Raw genomic sequence first — 21340 nt, 5'->3', positions numbered from 1 at the left:
GACTTGGTACTCAAGATACAGTAGGCAAAGAATATAGCAACCTCCTGTTTGATAAACCCAAGGACCCCAGCTTCTGGGAAAAGAACTCACTGTTTGACAAAAATTGCTGGGAAAACTAGATAACAGTGTGGCAGAAATTAGGCATAGACCCATACCTGACACCGTACACAAGAATAAAGTCCAAATGGGTACATGATTTAGGTGTAAAGATTAATACCATGAAAAAACTGGAGAAGCAAGGAATAGTGTATTTATCAGATTTATGGAGAAGGGAAGAATTTTTTTTACTAAAGAAGAGATAGAAAGCATTATGAAATGCAAAATGGATAACTTTAAGTACATTAAACTGAGAAGTTTTTGCACAACCAAACCCAATGCAACCAAAATTCGGAGGGATGTAGTAAATTGGGAAAGAATTTTTATGGCTAAGCTCAGGGATAAAGGTCTCATTTCTAGAATATATAGAGAACTGACTCAAATGTATAATCATACAAGTCATTCCCCAATTGATAAATGGTCAAAGGATATGAACAGGCAATTTTCGGAAGAAGAAATTAAAGATATCTATAATCATATGAAAAAATGCTCTAAATCACTTTTAATTAGAGAGATGCAAATCAAAACAACTCTGAGGTACCACATCATACCTATAAGATTGGCAAACATGACAGAACAAGAAAATGATAAATGCTGGAGAGGATGTGGGAGAGTTGGAACACTAATTCATTGTTGGTGGAGCTGTGAGCTCATCCAACCATTCTGGAGAGCAACTTGGAACTATGCCCAAAGGGCTACAAAAATGTGCATACCCTTTGACCCAGCAATATCGCTACTAGGACTGTGTCCCCAAGAGATCATAAATATGGGAAAGGGTCCCACATGTACAAAAATATTTATAGCAGCACTCTTTGTAGTTGCCCAAAACTGGAAGTCAAGGGGATGCCCATTAATTGGGGAATGGCTGAATAAATTATGGTATATGAATGTAATGGAGTACTATTGTGCCATAAGAAATGATGAACAAGAAGACTTCAGAGAGGCCTGGAAGGACTTATATGACCTGATGCTGAGTGAAAGGAGCAGAACCAGGAGAACTTTGTGCACAGCAACGACCACAGTGTGCGAGAGTTTTTTCTGGTAGACTTGGAATTTCGTAATAAGGCAAGAACTTATTTAAAAAAAAAAATCCCAATGGTGGTTTTCTAGGGCAAAATGCCTTCCATACTCAGAGAAAGACATATGGAAGTCATTCACAGAATGTAGCAGATCATGTTTGTGTGTGTGTGTGTTTTTGTGTATCATGTTTTGATTTGTTAGATGATTTCTTCCATTTATTTTAGTTCGACTACATAGCATGACTATAGTGAAAATGTACTCAATAGGAAAGTATATGTAGAACCTATACAGTGTGGTGAGGAGGGAGGGGGTAGTGGAGGGTAGGTGGGGGGGGATAAAAATATTAATTTTATGGCAGCGATTGTAAACCGTTAAAAATAATTTTTAAAAAAAAAGAAATGCTGGATGGCCGAGGAGGGACAAGCCATGCGTTTGACCAGGGGGTCACAGGGCCCGAGGCTGGAGGGCTGGACAGCTCCCACGCATACCAATACATCCAGAACAAGGCTGATGTGCAGGTCCTGTAATTATACAGACCCCATGTGACAGACGAGGAAACTGAGGCAGGCACCAGGCTGAGGAAGGACCTCTGCTGCATTTGAACTCAGGACCTCGTGCCCCTAAACCCAGACCTGGAGCCACCAGTAAGGCAGGAAAGGCTCGGGCCATGGAGTGAGAAGAAATGAGACACGCAGGAGTCTCGGGGAGCTTCAGGGTTTCCACTTTAATTCAGTCTGGTGGCAGCCCGGCTTGGGGGTGACCGCCTGAGAAGCCCAGACTCAGTACGCATGCGTATCAACTTCTCCCGCTCTCCGAACTACATTTCCCAGAAGGCGCAGCGGGAAGGCGCTGTCGGTGGATGACGTAACTTCCGTTTACCAGGCTACTTTCTGTCCCGACGGTCACCGCAGTCCAGCGCGGGGTCCCAGAGAGGGGGCTCTGCGCGCTGGAGGTGGGGCAGGGGCACTTGGCCCACGAGTGGGAAGGGGGAGCGGCCTGACAGACCGTTCGCCCCTCGGGGCCCGCCTGAGCTGCCGCTCCCGGGCGCGCTGAACCTCTGTCCGTCCCTGTGCCTGGGTTTGCTGAGAGGGAAGAAGGGGGCTCACTGCGCCTGCGCACTGTCCTCCCCCTCCTCCCCCCTCCACCAGCTCTCCTTTTCTCCGCCCCCTCCGCAAGAAGAGGCGCCTATTGGCCGCCGGGGAGGCTCCCTGGCCGTCCTCTGGCCACACCCCTCTTCCCAGGATTTGGGCCAATGGGAGGTGACTCTGCTGCCCTCCCCCCATTGCCCCTCCTGCCCCAGATTCCTCCTGTCCCTCCCCCATCCCTTCCTGGCCATGTCTCTGCCTCAGTGTCCCCTGGGGCCTGCACCTCCTGGACGGGCTCTGGGAAACAGAGGCAGGGCAGCCTGGGGCCGGCATCAGCCGCAGCAAGCACCCTCGGGATCTCAGCCCCTTCCTGGCTCCTAGTGTGGCTCTCCTTCCCCGAAGCCGCACCTTTGGCTCTGCCCGTCCGCCCTCCAGGAGCACGGCCCTCCCTTCTCCCCGCACCTCTCACGGCTCTCTTTTCCTCCCCAGGATCCTGCCGAGCTTGAGGGGCAGAAGAGCAGAGAGGAAGCAATGGCCCCCCAGGTGAGTAGGACCACCCTCCTTCCCCAATGCAGGCACAGCCATTGACCCCATCCATAACTCCATGTACACTGCTTAAGCGCCGACAGTGTGCCAGGCCATGTGCTCTGGGCTGGCGACAGAAATACAAATGCAAGATCTTGGTCTGAATCCCAGCCCAGCCACCTGTGTGACCTGGGCCAACCATGGAAGCCCCCGGGCCTCAGTTTCCCACCCAGGCATGGATGGCCTCTTGGGTCGCAGCCAGATCTAATCCATGGGGCCATGATCTTGGACGAGGCTCTGAGAAAGAAAGGGACTTCCTGGAGGCGACATTGCCTACGAGATTCCAGAGTACTTCCCCTCCACCCACACCCCAGGGCCTCTTCCCTCGCTGTCAGCCCCACTTTGGACCATTCTCCCTCTCTGGTTCTTCTCATCTTCCTTGGGGCCTCCATTTATCATGACATTCAAGGTTCTTGGCATGTTACGGTGGTCTTTTTTTTTACCCGTTTTCAGAAAATACTATAACCTTAGTAACTTAGGAGGGATGAAATGAATGTTTGGGACTGAGCCTTCAAAGAGCTAGACAGTGAGACTCAGGATTCCTGCACATTTCATCCCATCCCCAAGGTTCATCAGATGGTGCCCAGGGAAGCCCATTGAATGAATGATTGACTCTTTCAGGAATCAGTGACATTCAAGGATGTGGCTGTGGACTTCACCTGGGAGGAGTGGAGCTGCCTGGACACTTCCCAAAAGGAGATTTACCGGGAGGTGATGCTGGAGAACTATAGGAACCTGGTCAGCCTGGGTAAGGAGGCTCCCCCTGGGACTCAGGATAGGCCCATTAAAGGGTAATTGTTTCCTCCCCGTGATTCTTTGGCATGTTGAAAACAGCAATGGCTGAAGGATGCTTTTATGGCCAAGAGGAAGGATTCTCAACATATCTGTTGTCCACCGTATGGTTCTGGGTTTGTAATAAAACCGACCATTTCATTGTCTTGTAGGTACGTTGTCTCTGTACCCTCAGACTAGAGTTTATTCCTAAATTTCCAGTGTAGGTCTTTGAAGATAGGAAAGTTCCAGGTCATCTTAGCAAGAGGTGTGTTATATGCACCAATTTTCTTTCTGAGCTGTGCCCCATTTCCCCCTGTTTCCTAGGAACATCAACCAGACCATCTGTATAGTAAGTCCCTCTGAACCATCCTAGCATTCCCATTATTCCTGGAAGAAAGGGGAGCTAGGATAGAATTCTGAGATCTCTCTCTCTCTCTCTCTCTCTGTCTCTGTCTCTCTCTGTCTCTCTCTCTCTCTCTCGCTCGCTCTCTTGCTCTCTTCCTCTCTCCCCCCACCTTTGCTTTTTCCACTGACCAGGCTTTGTGGTTGCCAGGCCAGATGTGATCTCTCATTTGGAGCGAGGGGAGGCACCTTGGATACCTGACAGTCCATTTCCAAGAAGCAGTCGTCCAGGTGAGTGAGTAAAAACCAGTTGATTGGATTGTATTATGCAGTAGCTCCAAGAGTCCTTCCTGGTGTGTGTAGACAGGGAGCTCTTTTCCAGTTCTCTCCACCTGGGAAGAACAGCTGAGGTTGTTTGTCATGAGCCCCTCCGTAGGGCCATGTCTTAAGGAGCTGGCTGTTCTTGTCCCTCTGGTCTCAGGAAGCTCAGTCAGGGATGGTTCTTTGCTTCCTTCCATTCTTCAGTCATTACTTTATCGAGGTATCCTTGAATGTCAGAGCAGAAAAGGATGTGGTCCCCACCTGGGTGGGAAGAAACTCCCCAGGCTCCCTGACAGAAAATCTGCAGTAAAGCAAACACATTCTCTACCAACCAAGTCTAATGGGTACAGCAGGGTGACTAGGGCATTTTCTGTTTTTCTCTTGAGTGAGAGACTAGGCCCAAACAACTTAACTGGATATTTTTATGTTTGAACCATCCCAGTGAAGATTCATAAGAGATTAGTTCGTTTTCTTCTGTAAGTTTGGGGAAGCCTAGTTGGAGAAGCATGAGAGCAATGTGTTGGAACATTGTTGAAAAGTCAAAATCTACAAAAGGATCCCTCCCACCAAAGTGAGTGCCCATGCATATGCTGGAGGTCGAAGAAGCTTTGGTGTACTGCCATTATTAGACTGATTGACGGGCTCCATGGAGCAGTGTATACGTAGGTGGATGCTAACAGTGCCTCCCATGGCTTAGCCATGTGATTGTGGACAAGACTTGAGTGCTGCCATCGTACTGTGCTTCATGTCCTCTATGTCCTTTCCAATTTGGAAGGTACTGTCTTATAGTTATCTGTACAGAAGAGTCTCCACAAATGGGAGCCACCTAGAAAGAGCTTCAAGCTCTTTTCCAGTACAAGAAAATAGAATAAAAATGATAACCGCGTGGTGTGGAAGCCAAGTGAAGGTGGCAGATCCCTTTGTTTTCTCATGATGTGAAGTGAGAGATGTTGGCCAGAAACTTCAAAAACATAATTAATCTGGGAATTTCTTCTCTAAAAGAGTATGTGTTATTTGCCATCAGACTCAAAACTTTGGAGAGAAAGCTTATGAGAATTAAATGGTTGAATCTAGTTTTTCATCCTGAGAAGGCATTGGACTCAACGTCAGTTTGTATCAAAGAAACCTTAGATATGTTATGATTGTTGAAAACTCTCCATCCAGAACTCAGAGTGTATTCAACCCTGCCTGCCTTGCTTCTCATGAGGTCAGTTATGTTTCTCTCTTTTAAATGTTAACGTGAAGGAAATAAGAAATGTGTCCTGTTTTCCTTTGCATCTCCTTGCGGTATCTTTCTCTGTTCCTTCTCTCTGTTCTTTTAGTATTCTATGCTTAGTTGTTTGCCATGTGCAGTCATTTTTTCTGATCTTGTACTTCTCATGATGCCATCCTTCTCCCTGTACGATTCTTATTCCATTGAATTTAGTAGGAAAACACAATTATTTTCATATGCCAGACTTTGTCCAGCTGTAACCCAGACATTGGACCTCCGGCTTATTTGCAGTTTTGTTAGTACAAACAATAGCTTTGAAGTTGACTCCAATCCTAATGGTAACATCACTAGTTCAAAGGCTTTATGATCTCTTTTGGACTTGCTACTGTGTATAATATATAATATATATAATATACATTATATTCCCAAAGAATTGGGACACAGCACTCCAAAAGTGGAAGTGTTTCAAGTCTGGAGCTTTTGAGGTCACAGGAACCAATTTCTTAAACCCAATATCTGCTCAGTGACCCTTTGTCCACCATCTTTCAGGTGTCTCTTGTACTCACTTATGGTCCATCCCAGACTGCCCACTCTTCCTGAAAAGGGAGCAGGGTTAGGATTGATTTCTGAGGCATCCCTCTTTCTCCATCACTTGCTTTTTCTAATGAACAACTTATGTAAAGGATACATTCTTACCAGTTGGTGCCAGAAGAAGAGCTAAGGGGACACAAGTGCCCCAGAGTGGTTGCCATTTCCTTTTTTCTTTATTAGCTCAGAAGACAATCTGGTTCCTTCAGTCCTTCAGCTGCTTTTTGAGACATGGTAAAGAATTAGACCTGTGTCTGATTAGTCCTGCAGTTTGATATTGAAGGAGTTTGATGGACTAGTGATGTGTTTCTGTCTAGGATATCTAGCTGGATAGTCACCTTTTACTTTTCACTATAAAGCCCTTTGGATAGACCTCCAAGACCCCAGGCTAATAATGAGTAATAAGTGGACAAAAATAAATCAGGCTACCGTCCATTTACCAGTAGTTAAGTATTTAAAGCGCATGAACAGACATTTCTTTTTTCTTTCTTTTTTTTAAATCTTGTATTTTATTTTTCCCCAATTATATGTAAAAACAATTGTCAACATTCATTTTTAAAAGTGAGTTCTAAATTTTCTCCCTCCCTCAACACCCCCCTCATTGAGAATGTAAGCAATTTGATATAAGTTATACATGTGTAGTCATACAAAACATTTCCACATTAGTCATGTTGTAAAAGAAAACAGACCAAAATAAAAACCCAAGAAAAATAAAGTTTAAAACAAGGTTGCTTTGATCTGTGTTCACTCTATAGTTGGGGATGGATAGCATTTTTCATCATAAGTCCTTCAGAGTTATCTAGGATCATTGTATTACTGAGAATGGCGAAGTCATTCACAGTTAATCATTTTACATTATTGCTGTTACTGTGTACAATATTCTCCTAGCTCCACTCATTTCATTCTGCATCAGTTCATGTAAGTCTTTTCAGCTTTTTCCGAGAGCATCTGGCTCATCATCTTATAGCACAGTAGTATTCCATCACAATCCTATTCCACAACTTGTTCAACCATTCCCCAATTGATAGGCATCCCTGCAATTTCCAGTTCTTTATCACCAGAAAAGAGCTGCTATAAATATTTGTTCATAGTTCCAAATTGCTCTACATTATACTCTACATAATGGTTGCTCTACATAATATAGATTTCTATGCCCATTTGAATACGTATGTTATATACTCATTGAGCCAATTCTGATAAGACTAAGGTTCATTCACTCTCCACCTCTCCCCTCTCCCCTCTCCCCTCCAATGTAAAAGCTCTTTCTTGCCTCGTTTTTGTGAGATAATTTACCCCATACTACCTCTCACTTTCCTTTTTTCCCAGTACGTTCCTCTTTCTCACTCATTAGTTGTTTTTTTTTTTAGATATCATCCCAATCATATCCAACTCACACTTGTGCCCTGTCTATATACATACTACCTCTAACTGCCCTATATGTACTACCTTTAATTAGCTCCAACTAATGAGAAAGTTCTTATGAGTTACGAATATCACCTTCCCATGCAGGGATGTAAACAACCTTATACAGTCCTTTATGAGTTACCTTTCCTGCTTATACTTTTATGCTTCTTTTGAATCTTGTGCTTTGAAAGTCAGATTTTCTGTTCACCTCTGGTATTTTCATCAGAAATGCTTGGAAGTCCTCTATTTTATTGAATGGCCATTTTTTCTCCCTGAAGAATTATATTCAGTTTTGCTGGGTAGGTATTCTTGGTTGTAATCCTAGCTCCTTTGCCCTCTAGAATATCGTATTCCAGGCTCTCTGATCCTTTAATGTAGAAGCTGCTAACTTGTGTTATCACTCCACAATACTTGAATTGTTTCTTTCTGACTGATTTCAGTATTCTCTCCTGTTTGGCTATAGTATTCTTGGGAGTTTTCATTTTGGGATCTCTTTCAGGCTCATTTGAGGATTCTTTCAATTTCTATTTTACCCTCTGGTTCTAGAATAACAGGGTAGTTTTCCTTGATAATTTTTTAAAAGATGGTATCTTAGGCTTTTTTTTTTTTTTTTTTTTGGATCATAGCTTTCAGGTAGTCCAATGATTTTTAAATTGGCTCTCCTGGATCTGTTTTCCAGGTCAGTTATTTTTCTAATGAGATATTTCTTGTCTTCTTTTTTTTTCATTTTTTGTTTTGTTTTATTGTTTCTTGATGTCTCATAGAGTTATTAGCTTCCACTGGCTCAAGTTTGATTTTTTAGGAATTATATCTTTTTCCAGTTAGCCAGTTGCATTCTTCTCCTCACTGACTTTTTAGATCTCTTTTACCATTTGGCCTAGTCTGTTTTTTAAGGTGTTATTTTCTTCGGTATTTTTTTGTGTCTCCTTTACCAACCTGTTGACTCTTTTTTCATGATTTTCTTGTATCACTCTCATTACTCTTTCAAATGTTTTTCTAACTCTCTTGATTTTAAAATCCGTTTTGATTTCTTCCATGGTCTGAGACCAATGCATATTCTTCTTGGAGGCTTTGGATGTAGGAGTTTTGACTTTACTATCTCCTTCTGAGTGTGTTTTGATCTTGTCACCATAGTAACATTCTGTGGTGAGAATTTTTTTGTTTTTTGCTCATTTTTCCAGTCTATTTCTTGACTTTTAATTCTTTATTAAAGTAGGCTCTGCATCCAGGACAGAGGGTGCACTGTCCCAAGCTTCTGGGGTTTTGTGCAGCTCTTTTCAGAGATAATTCTAGGGACCTGTAAATCTTCATTTCTTCCAAGGTGATATGATCTAAGGAAAGGTGTGTTTACTACTCTTCTGGCCTGTGCTCTGGTCTGTGAGTGACCACAGGTACTCTTTTCTGCCCTGGAACTGTGATGAGGATTCCTGCTCCACTCAGGCTATAAGCTCTGGTGTGCTAGTATTCCTTCTTACCCTGGGACTGCCACCCAGGACTGATACCCAGCTCTGAGTATGGGCAAAGCAACAGAGTCCTGCCTCCAGTGCCAACAAAGAAACTCCTGTAATCTCCTGACAAGTTGCTTGACCACCTTTCTGTCTGTGAGCTGAGAGCTCTGGAAGCAGCCACAACCACTATTGATTCAGTGGCTCCCAAAGCCCACTCCTGGTTTGCTTGTGCTAGCAGGGCCTGGACTAAACTGTGTTCCACTGTTACTACAGTGTGACAGACCTTTCCTGACAACCCTCTAAGTTGTCTTGAGCTAGAAAATTGTTTCACTCCATCCTTTTGTGGATTCTGCTGCTCCCAAATTTGTTTTAGGACCATATTTAAAGGTCTTTGGAAGGATTGTGAAGAGAGCTCAGGCAAATTCCTGCCTTTTCTTGATTGTCTTGGCTCTGCCTGAACAGGCATTTCTTTTTTTTTTTTTTTTATTTTGTAATGTTTAACAATCACTGCCATACAATTGCGATTTTATCCCTCCCCACCTACTCCCCACTACCCCCCTCCCTCCCCACGACTGCATACAATTCTGTATAGATTCTACATATACTTTCCTATTGAGTATATTTTCACTATAGTCATGCTATGTAGTCAGACTAAGATAAATGAAAGAAATCGTATAACAAATCAGAACATGATACACAAACACATACACATACACAAACATGATCTGCTACAATGTGTGAGTGACTTCCATATTTCTCTCTCTGAGTGTGGCAGGCATTTTGCCTTGAGATCCTCCATTGGGATTTTTTTTTTTTTTTGGTAAGAAGTTCTTGTGTTGTTACAAAAATCTAAGTCTACCAGAAAAAACTCTCACACACTGTGGTTGTTGCTGTGCATAAAGTTCTCCTGGTTCTGCTCCTTTCACTCAGCATCAGGTCATATAAGTCCTTCCAGGCCTCTCTGAAGTCTTCTTGTTCATCATTTCTTATGGCACAATAGTACTCCATTACATTCATATACCATAATTTATTCAGCCATTCCCCAATTGATGGACATCCCCTTGACTTCCAGTTTTTGGCAACTACATAGAGTGCTGCTATAAATATTTTTGTACATGTGGGACCCTTTCCCATTTTTATGATCTCTTGGGGATATAGTCCTAGTAGCGATATTGCTGGGTCAAAGGGTATGCACATTTTTGTAGCCCTTTGGGCATAGTTCCAAATTGCTCTCCAGAATGGTTTGAACAGGCATTTCTTGATAAAAAGAAGACACCAGAACCCATCAGTAATCTAATGAAAACGTGTTAATTTATCAGGGAACTACAGATTAAAACAACTCTACCCCCTCCAAATTAGCATACATGGATTTTTGAATGTAATCATTTGAAATTTTGTTGGAACCCAGGATGAATTCATATTCTTAGTAGACCAGTCACTTGATGCAGCGTTTTTTGAAAGCAAAATAAAAGCACTTTAAAATCCTTCATTTTCTTTTACCCTGTGGGATAAAAGACTCTACCTTAAGCGTGAAAGTCATAAAATTTCACTGCAGAAAACTTCCTGGCTACTTTGTTCTCCTGTGCTGGCTACAGTGGGGATTACTTGGATAAACTGTAGCATTATCTTGCCATAAAGAATGATAAATAGAAATACAGAAAAAATTATGTAACTCCTAAGAATTGATACTGAGTAAATTAAATAGACTGAGTAAATATAACCATTGACTACAGCTTTGTTGCTAATAATATCAAGAAAATTAAGGAAGCAAGAAGAAATTTTAAAAAGATTTCATCTAGGGAAAAGAGATTATTTACTGTTTTTATTTCTTTCAGATTCAGACACTAGGCCACAAATCACAGAATCAACTCCAGAGTTTGGATTCACTGTGGAAGAATCATCCACAAAAAGACTTTTAAGGGATGCTCCTTGGATCTTGATGTTGGGGGGAGGCTGGGACTGTTATGAAAGGTTAAATGAGGAGCAGAGCAAGGAGGATCAACATTTAAGACAAATAAAAACCACTAAAAGGAAATCCCCCAATGAAGTGAGTGTCCATGAATATAAAAATGACAAAAGCTCTATTCCGCAGCCACAAAAACGATTTTTTGTTGGAAAGAATCTCCTTCATAAATATAATAGACAGAGAAAGAGCTTCAGAAAATATTCAGATGTAAAACAACATAGAACTTGTTTAAAGAAAATATTTTCTAATGACAAGAAATGTCAGAAATCCTTTAGCTATAATTTTGACTGTATTGAAAAACATAAAGTAAATACTGGAACGAAATTTTCTAATTATAACGAATGTGGGAAGACTTTCCATGAGGACACTGAATTTATTCTGCACCAGAGAATTCACAGAGGAGAAAAGATTTATGAATGCACTGAATGCAGAAAGGCGTTCCAAAAGAAGTCATATCTTAGGAAACATCAGAAAATTCATAGTGGGAAGAAACCTTGTAAATGCAATGTGTGTGGGAAGGCCTTTTACTGGAGGTCACAGCTTACTGAACATCAAAGAATTCATACTGGTGAGAAACCTTTTGTATGTAATGAATGTGGGAAGGCCTTCCTAAGGGGCTATGAAATTATTCGACACCAGAGAATACATATTGGAGAAAAATCTCACAAATGCAGTGAATGTGGGAAGGTCTTCCGCCGGACTTCATGTTTTCAAAAACATCAGAGACTTCATACTGGAGAGAAAGTATATAAATGCAATGAATGTGGGAAGGCCTTCCACTGTAATTCACACCTTACTAAGCATCAGAGAACTCATTTGAGAGAGAAACCTTATATGTGTAGTGAATGTGGGAAGACTTTCCTCAGGGCCACGGGACTTACTCGACACCAGAGAAAACATACTGGAAGAAAACCTTTTGAATGCGATGATTGTGGAAAGGCCTTCCAGCAGAATTCATACCTTCGAAGACATCAGAGAATTCATACAGGAGAGAAACCTTATGAATGTACTGAATGTGGGAAGTCCTTTCTCCGGTCCACTGGACTTACTCGACACCAGAGAACACATACTGGAGGGAAACCTTATGAATGCAATGAATGTGGGAAAGCCTTCCGCCAAAATTCATACCTTATAGTTCATCAGAGAATTCATACTGGAGAGAAACCTTATGAATGTACTGAATGTGGGAAGGCCTTTGTCCGGAGCACAAATCTTAGTCAGCATCAGAGAACACATACTGGAGAGAAACCTTATATGTGCAATGAATGTGGTAAGGCCTTCCGCTGTAAATCACACCTTATTGACCACCAGAGAATCCATACTAGAGAGAAACCTTATGTCTGCAATGAATGTGGCAGGGCCTTTGTCTGCAGTTCTAATCTTAGTCATCACCAGAGAATTCATACTGGAGAGAAACCATATGAATGTAATGAATGTGGGAAGGCCTTCTGCAAGAGAGCAGATCTTACTCAGCACCAGAGAACACATACTGGAGAGAAACCTTATGAATGCAATGAATGTGGGAAGACCTTCAGTCAGAATTCATACCTTAGGAGACACCAGAGAATTCATACTAGAGAGAAACTTTATGCATGTAACAAATGTGGAAAGACTTTTCTCTGGTCTCTTGAACTTATTCAACATCAGAGAATACATGCTGGAGAGAAACTCTATGAATACAGTTAAGATGGGAAGACCTTCATTCAAAAGACTATTTATCCCACATCATAGAATTCATACTTGATAGAAACACTATGTATGTAATGAATATGGAAAGATCTTTGTCCAGAGCACTAATCTTAGCACCATAGAATTCATACTTGAGAACAATGTATGTTGAAAGCCTAATGGCAGAGGGCAGCTTTTACTATTACTAATTTACTAATGGAATTCATACTGGAGAGACCTTCTGAGTGTTTTAAATGTAGGAATGCCTTTGGTCAGAAAACAGATCCAACTATATACATTATAAGATTCATACTGCAGAAAAACCTTATAAGTGCAGTGAATGTGGGAAGGCCTTTTGCTATACTCACCTTATTCAACATCAAAATATTCATACAGGACAGAAAACTGCATGAATGCAATGAATGTAGAAAAATTGTTTCCTTAACAAAACCTATTAATTGGCACCAGCAAATTCATGCAAGGGAGAAAATTGGTTAATAAAAGAATGTTAAAAGGTATTTTCCTGGAGCACGTAGCTTTTTCAGCATTAGAAGATTCAGGGGGTGGAGCCAAGGTAATAGAGTAACAGGAAGAACAGTAACTGGCTAGCTCACCCACTCAGCCTCCATGATGACCTAAAAAATGCACTGAGAGACCAAATTTTCATTTTATAAAAATGCAAGAAAGGTTATAGTCAGTCATTTTTCCAGCTTAGGAAAGCAGTATTGGTTAAATTGAAGCTAATGTCTCCATGAGACATCAAGAAATAGAAAATATGAAAAGACTGAAAAAAATTGGAAAAAATGTGAGGTATCTTGTAGCAAAAATAAATGGCCTTGAAATCATCCACAGTTATTGGATTACATACAAACAATGACTTAAAAAGCCTGGATAGCACATTTGAAGAAATCTTAGAACTACCCAGATCTCTTAGAATCAGAGCGTAAAATGGAAGTAGAATCTACTGGTCCCCTACAGAAAGAAGACCTACAATGAAAACTCCTAGGAATATCGTAGCCAAAATCTAGAGCTCCTAGGTTTAAAAAAAAAAACTGCAAACATCCTCAGAGAAATAATTCAAGAATCACAGAACCATGTCAAGATCATACTTTAGCAGCCACCAGGTAGAACATGGAATATGATATTGCAGAAGGCAAACAATCTAGGCTTCTTACCTGTGACTTGCACTTGACTTTGTTTTGAGTGAGGGAGCGCTAGAGATGACCCAGCAGCTAGGTGGTACAGTGGACAGAGCACCAGTGCAGGAGTCAGGAGGACCTGAGTTCAAATCTCACCTCAGACACTTGACAGTCACTAGCTGTGTGACCTTGGGCAAGTCACTTAACCCCAATTGCCTCATCTTGGGTCATCTCCAGTCATCCTGATGAATATCTGGTCACTGGATTCAGATGGCTCTGGAGGAGAAGTGAGGTTGGTGACCTGCACAGCCCTCCCTCACCCAAAACAAAGTCAAGTGCAAGTCAAGTCATCATTTCTCTGATAGCATGGTAGAAAATTTATATAATTAAATAATTTTGTCAGTAAAAAAATAATGAATTTGCCATGCAACTAAAACAAAAAGCCAACCTAGATAACAAAAACTGAACACTGACCCCCAACTAAATGCCAAATAGAAAAAAAAAGTGAAAAATTTCTACTGCCCATATTACATCATTTAGTTGGATGGAAAACCTGTAGAGCTTGTCCATCATTATGTGTGTATGCATAGAGCTACCTACATATTTTTGCGTATATGTGTGTTTATATATATGTAACAGAGTTCAGTTGGACATGTTGGGCCTAAAATTACACAAGAGTAAAATAAGAGTCTGGAATCCCTTCAGGAAATTGCTAAGTTCTTTTCAATGACTTCAGACTCCTAGAAATACAAGCTTATATTTTCAATAAATACATCAGTGTTATAATTCTTAAAGATGCAGGATATAACCATCTTAGAAAAATTGAAAATCCTGCATTGAATTGAAATTCCTTCAATCCAGTGGAAGATTGCCCTCACACAGGAAAACAGATGTGTGTGTTGGTTATGAGCATACTCCAACCTAAAACAAGCATTGATGAAAAAGAAAAGAGTAAGATGCCATCACGGAAATCTCTGCTTCAGAAAGTAGACAGTTTAGTCATGGAGTAGCATAAAATATAACGTAGGTCAACACCCTGTGTGCCCCACTGATACCCCAATGATGTTAGGAGTAATTAAGGAAAGCTTCTAGTAGGTTGGATGGATTCCATGTGGTAAACTTCTGGACAGACAAGAGCCACTCAGGATGGGCAGACATGAGTGGGTGACAATTTCTTTATTAGAGTTGATGGCCTCTGCCAATCCCTGTTCTTTACTTGGCTTTCAAGGTTTGCTTGGATTCATTGCTCTGGGTTTGCTTGATTTCCTAATAGGGGAATTAGGATCCCTGGTCCTTTGTTCCACTCTGACCTCATATTCCTGAGGGAAGTTGCTATTTATAGATATGCTACTGGTAGAAATATTTAAGAGGTGTAAGTCTAGCATTTTTTTTTCAGCAAGGGAGGGGAGAGGGAAATAATTTTTTTCAAGGTACAAAGCTTCCCAGAGATCAATTTCATTTGCTATCTAGCACAGGTTGATCAATGGTTGGAGTATCATGTTAATCAGGTGAAGGTTACATGCTGTGATAGAATCCATGAGTACACAAGAAAAGATGTAGTCAGTCTCTTCTGCCAATTCCCACTACCCTTTAGCTCTGCATGTTCTTCATGGTAAGGCAGCAATCATATAAAGGGGAAAATGGTTTATAGATAAAGCTTGCATATTGAAATTTTGTGAAGGATGTTTTCTTGATAGCTGGTGGAAGTCTGAGAAGGCCTGAAGATAAGTGGTGCTTAGGTTCCCTTAGTCTGCATCTCAAGTTGGGTCTCCCACTATCCATGTGGAAAGCAGAGGGATGCTCATTCTCAAATCAATTCATAGGAATGACAGTACCACATAGAGCACTCCAGGTTTTCCCTTTTAGATGCAAAAGGTCATATTTCTGAGGTATTAGTAATACTTCAGTTTCCCCCATTTTCCTGGGATTCCACTATAGAAATTGGTGAGGTGACAGTTATCCATCATTTCTGCTTCCAGATCTATGCTTAGTACATCTTTGAGCATTGGGATTAGTATAAAAGGTGAAGGAAATATAATAAGGAAAGGAGTTAGGGCAGATGGAAGAGGTTGCAGTCTTAATCCATAATTAGCTTTACAAATTTTTCATTTGCCAGTTAGATAAGGGCTTGCATTCATGGCCTTGAGTAGATTCTGCCTACCATTTATCCATAAATTTCTCAGAGCCTAGTAGCTCAATCCTTCACATAGATGGCCATTAGCTTAGCAGGAGTTTGACAAACTATGTCCAATTTGGAACTGTGCCTATGCATTCCCTTTGATCCAGCAATACCTCCACTAGGTATATGCCCCAAGAGATCAGAGAAAGGAAAAGGACCTATCTGTTCAAAAATATTTATATCAGCTCTTTTTTACTGCCAAAGAATTAGAAATTGAGAAGATATTCAGTTAAAGAATACCTGAGTAAATTTTGACATCTGATTGTGATAGAGTATTGTGCTATAAGAAATGATGAGGATGGGTTCAGAAAAAAATCAGCAGCACCTATAATGAACTGACGCTAAGTGAAGAGAGAACTGGGAGATCACTGTGAGCAGTAACAGGATTATTGTAATGATGATCACCTGTGAAAGACTTGACTGCTCTCCGGGGTGTCTGAGTCACATGATCAAAACTACAACAGGAAAGCTGGGATCAGCACTGTATTCTCAACAAATACCCTTCCTTCACCGTTAATAAATAACAATGCTTTTGTTCATGGTTAGATGGAATACAAGTGTCTCAGTTTGTACCAAATCTTGAACCTGAGCTACCCAACTAGCCTGGCCAGTCTTGATCTAGAAGAAACATCTAACAATTTTTCCTAATTCTGCCACACTATGCAGCCAAATAGGGTAACTAACTCTAAATATATGCTGGGTCTGGAATCAGGAAGATGGATTTTAACTCTGACCTCCAACACTTAATATGTAATCCCAGACAAGTCACTTAACCTATCTACCTCAGTTTCCACAAGTGAGAAATGAGGTACTATTAAGAGTCTAATGTTTACTCGCCACTTCCCTTACCCTCTTCCAAGTGATAGATCTTCAAACACTTGAGGACAGCTACCATGTTCTACCCTAAATCTCTTATCCATTTTAAACATCCATAGTTCTAGCAATTATCTTCATACTGAATAAAATTGAGATCCTTCACTCCTCTGGCTGCCCTAATCTGGACACACTCATACTTTTCAAAGTCCTTCACACAACATGGTGCTCAGCCTTGCATACAGTGCCTTTGAGGTGGTCTAACTAGGGCAGTGGAGCGTGACACTATTACATCCTCGGTTCCAGATAACATAAGCTCATTTAACATATCGTAAGACTTCACTTTTTTTTGGCTGCTGTATCAATATGACTTATATTGACTTTATAGTTTACTAAGACTTGGGTCTCTTTAATAAGTTTTACTGATGCAATTGAATTTTAAGACATTTCTCTTAAATTCTCTGATAGGACCTTTCTTACCTAACACAAAGCAGTTCCTTAAATTTCCTTAAAACCAACAGAAACACAAATGAGGGCATACATATTACAGGTCCAGAATTAGCTTTATTCATTATCTGTGGTTCAGAAGATGATTATTCTTATGGTTATTTTAAAAATAATTTTTTTGGGGTGATCTGTTACATTTAATACAGGTTACTTCCATTCTGTAAAAGATGTCTTGTACAAAGTTAAACATTTAAGTATAAACAACAGTGACCTCAAGTGAAAGTACATGCAACATTCCACATCTGTAGCAATACCCAAAACTTTATATTTTAAATTAAAAAAATAATATATATTTTATCTCCCACACTCCACCACATTAAAAAAAATTATATTCTGGGTTACAAATACAGACAGCCAAGCAAAACACATTTCATTGCTGGCTATATGCCTCATTCTGCACTCTGTTACCTTTGTCAGAAAGTGGGTAGTACGTTACGCCACTGGTCCTCTGGAGGTGTGGATGGTCCCTGTACGATCACAACTCTTGCAGCTTTCAAAGTTGTTTTGATTTTACAGTGTTGTTGTTTATATAAATCAGTCTCTCGGTACGGTTCTTTAGCAGTTTAGAAAAGTCTTCAAAATTGTTTTTGTAATATTGATGAGTGAACCTTTTTCTTCTTGTTCTTCCCCTTAGACACGCCTTTCCACGTCTCCTTGAAATCATCTGTTCTTTTGTTTCTTACAGCATGGTAGTACTCCGTCACATTCATACATCGTACCTTCAGCTACTCCTCAGCTGGTGAGTAAATCTTTCATTTTCAGAGCATTTGCTCCTGCAAAAAGAGCTTCTATAAATATGCTTGTACATACAGGACTTTCTCCTCTTCCTTTGATTTCTTTTGGATATAGGCCTAGCTGTGGGATAGCTGGGTCAAAGGGCACATACTCTTTAGTCACTTTTTTTGGGCATCAATTCAAATTGCTTTCCAGCAACGCACCAACATGCCTCTTTTGCCACATCCCTTCTGATATTTATCATTTTCCTTTTTTGTCATCTGATGTGTAAGGTGGAATCTCAAAACTGCTTTAATATACATTTCTCTAATTAGTAGTAGAATTGCAATTGGAAGATTGTTTTAGCTAGCTAAGTGGCATCTCAAAATGCAGGACTTCAAGTTGAGAAAACCAGAGCTCAAATTCTGCCTGAGATACTTCCTAGCTGTGTGCCCTTGGTAGTCACTTAACTTGCCTGTATCAGTTTCTCTGTGAAAGGGGACAATAATCACATCTACTGTATAGGGTTGTGAGGATCAGTGTTAACGTATGCAAGGTGCTTTACAATGCTTAAGATACTATGCAAGAGACAGCTATGAAATTATAATATGGCTATAGGTAGCCTGGATTTTTTCTTTTGAGAACTGCCTGCGCGTATCCTCAGACCATATATCAATTGGGAAATGGCTCCTATTCTTATAAATTTGAATCTGTTCTTTATCTGTCTTGGAAATGAGACATTTATCAGAGAAACTTTCTGTAATGATTCCCCCCTCCCCAGTGTTTCCCTTTTAACCTTAGCTTTATTAGAACTGTTAGTGCGAAAACTTTTTTTAAATGTTATATAATCAAAATTATACATTTTATCTTCTGTGATCCTCTCTATCCCTTGTTTAGTCAAAAACTTGTCTTCTATCCATGTATTTGATAGGTAATTTTCCCCAGGTTTCCTTACTTTAATATTATAATATTCTACAATTTAATTTTTTTAAAAAGCTGTAAATTTAATATTAATTAATAAACTAAAAAGTACATGATTTATCGACAGATGCAGAAAAAGCTTTTGACAAAATACAATAATCATATGTTGGAAATATTACAAAACTGAGGAATAAAAAGTATCTTTTCATAAAATGGTAAATAGTATACAACTAAGTCTGAGAACTACTATTATAGGTAAAGTATATAAATTAGAAAGCTTTCCAATAAAATCAGGAGTGAAACAAGAATGTCCATTCTCTCCACTTCTAGCTGACATCATACTAGAAAGGCAAAATGACGAGTATAGGTAAAAAAGGAAATGATCACATTCTGTAGGTAATATGATGGTATACACAAAGAACCCTAAAGAGTAAACTAAAAATTAATTTAAACAAAAACTTCAGCAAATTTACAGGATATAAGACAAATCCATACAACCCATTAGCATTTCTACATAATATCATAAAACTTGGCAGGACAGAGAAATTCCATTTCAGTTGATTATTGAATATTCAACATACTTGGGAGTCTCTCTACAAAGATACACACCCACAAATATGGAATCATACTAACTACAAATAGCTGTTTACAGAAATAAAGACAGACCTAAATAATTAGAAAAATATGAATTGCTCATGAGTAAAATGTCAATATAGTAAAAATGGCATTACCTACATCATTTACTCATTTGTGGTTACAGTCAGAATGCCAAAGATTCTTGAAGAAAATAATGAAATTGATGTGGAGGCAAAAGAAATGCCAAGACTCTCAAGGGGCGTAATGAAGAAAAGTACAGAGAGAGGGCACAGCAGGGCCAGATCTCAAACCAAACTGTGGGACCGAAATTCTCCAAACGGTTTTGTTCTGGCCCAAAACCAACCACTCAGGGCAACGAGTTGGGGAACACTGAGGAGAATGGGTGTAGTAGCCTAGTGGTTGGTATAAACACAGACCGCAACGATTGGGACTCTCTGTCCCAGACGGCTGTCAGGGATGAGTCAGAAGTAGACCAGCGGCTGACTCTTTAGGCCAAACTAAGCCCCAAATGGAACTAGGACCAAGGTATGAAAAGTCACATCACGAAGACGTCAGACAAACCAAAAAACCATAGCCCAGTGCTGGAATGTGGTAGGTGCAGAACCACTTCATTGTTGATTACAGCCAATAACGTTGCCTGCTTCTTAGCATTGCTTTCATTCACATTATTTTAGTCAGTGTGCAGAGTGTTCTCCTAGATCATTCTTCAATTTACAACATTTCATATATACCTTTCTCTGCTTCTCTAAATTCCTCATATCTGTTGTTTCTTGTGGTACAATAATCTAAAATAGCCCCAAATTTGTTTGGCCATTCCTCAGGCACTGGGCACCTGCTGTGCTTGACATACTAGCTATCATAAAAATGAGTCTTTTGGTTTAGAATAAGGGGCGTTTCTTAATGTTTTTGACTTCCTGAACTTTGTGAACAGAGGTGGGACTGAAACAGGTTGGTCATACAAACAGTTCAGTGACATTTTTTTGTTTTTTGCAAATTTCACATTATTTCCCCAAATGGTTGGACCAATTCACAGCTCTACTAACAATGCCTGAATTCTATAGTTCCTCCAACACTAGATCTGCTACTGTCCTTACCATTTTGAAACCAGGTTTTTTAGAAACCATTTTCTAACTATTCTTCCCCATATTGTACTTGGAACTTGACTAGTAGAACTCAAGTATAATGGCACCACTGTCATCTTTTAATTTGGCACACCAAAGTTCTTTCATATCTTAAATGTCATTCAGTATGTTAACTACACTTAGCAGCCCTGTGACACCTACAAATTTTAGAAGCATATTATCCATGCCTTTATATGAGTCACTTATAAAAATGGTAAAACAGCCAAGGTCCAAGAACTGATCCCTAAGGTACTTATGTAGAGGGCACCTAGCAAACTGCCACTAAACCAGTACTGCATGTTCTTTGGGCACAGCTATTCAACTAGTCTTAAACCCAGTTCTACAGGATACTAGTCTACCTCTCTTCAGGTTGCCAGAGTGTATGCATGACATTTAACCAAGTTGTGTGATTTGGATGAAGGATTTGCTTTCTACATTATATTGAAGCTTTAAAAAATACTGCTATCATTTCCCACTGGTCCACCTGTTCTCTACAGAGCTCTCCTATGCAACAAGTATAGTCACGCAAAAGAAATACTTTGGTCATAACAGAAAGGGAATGTTTCATTCTATACCAACACTCTCCTGAGATACCTCTTTGTGCTTCACCACGATTCACAGGTGGGATTCCCAACTGCTAAACATTCATAGTTTCTCTCTAGCATTAAATGTGGCATTTAGCAAGGTTTATTTCTGGAGAAAAGCCTTAACTCAATTTTTAGATTCCAATAGGTTGGATGAACTGTTTGATGTCCAGTAATTTTGAACCCTTGCTGTGGCTTCTTATATTCTGGCCTATATGAATTTTTATATGCTATCTGCCCATGGAAAATGAATTC

At 40.2% G+C, this 21340-nt stretch overlaps 1 protein-coding gene across 4 annotated transcripts; it reads left to right on the top strand.

Annotated features, from left to right (window-relative positions):
* The first annotated feature begins 1945 nt into the window (after window positions 1-1945).
* LOC140502814 (uncharacterized) lies at window positions 1946-20387 on the top strand. Of its 4 annotated transcripts, none has more exons than XM_072606824.1 (5): window positions 1946-2068; window positions 2691-2744; window positions 3408-3534; window positions 4114-4193; window positions 10712-20387. In XM_072606824.1, exon 5 carries the CDS (start codon window positions 10816-10818, stop codon window positions 12526-12528), a length of 1713 nt encoding a protein of 570 aa, XP_072462925.1. In that variant the 5' UTR covers window positions 1946-2068; window positions 2691-2744; window positions 3408-3534; window positions 4114-4193; window positions 10712-10815; the 3' UTR covers window positions 12529-20387. The 4 variants fall into 4 exon arrangements, with proteins under 4 accessions (XP_072462925.1, XP_072462922.1, XP_072462924.1 ...); XM_072606821.1 differs by having other exon boundaries at window positions 1965-2068; window positions 4098-4193; XM_072606823.1 differs by having other exon boundaries at window positions 1987-2375.
* Window positions 20388-21340: the final 953 nt, after the last annotated feature.

This window comes from Notamacropus eugenii, chromosome 4, assembly GCF_028372415.1.
Source record: "Notamacropus eugenii isolate mMacEug1 chromosome 4, mMacEug1.pri_v2, whole genome shotgun sequence".
NCBI lineage: Eukaryota > Metazoa > Chordata > Mammalia > Diprotodontia > Macropodidae > Notamacropus > Notamacropus eugenii.
The sequence above is the reverse complement of the archived record's forward strand: the minus strand, read 5'-3'. Positions and strand labels throughout refer to the sequence as shown.

Excerpts from the sequence above, each read along its gene's own strand:
- LOC140502814 (XM_072606821.1), top strand. Across the intron at positions 3,535-4,097 it reads TAGGAACCTGGTCAGCCTGG|GCTTTGTGGTTGCCAGGCCA; the intron begins GTAAGGAGGCTC and ends TCCACTGACCAG. Across the intron at positions 4,194-10,711 it reads TCCAAGAAGCAGTCGTCCAG|ATTCAGACACTAGGCCACAA; the intron begins GTGAGTGAGTAA and ends TATTTCTTTCAG.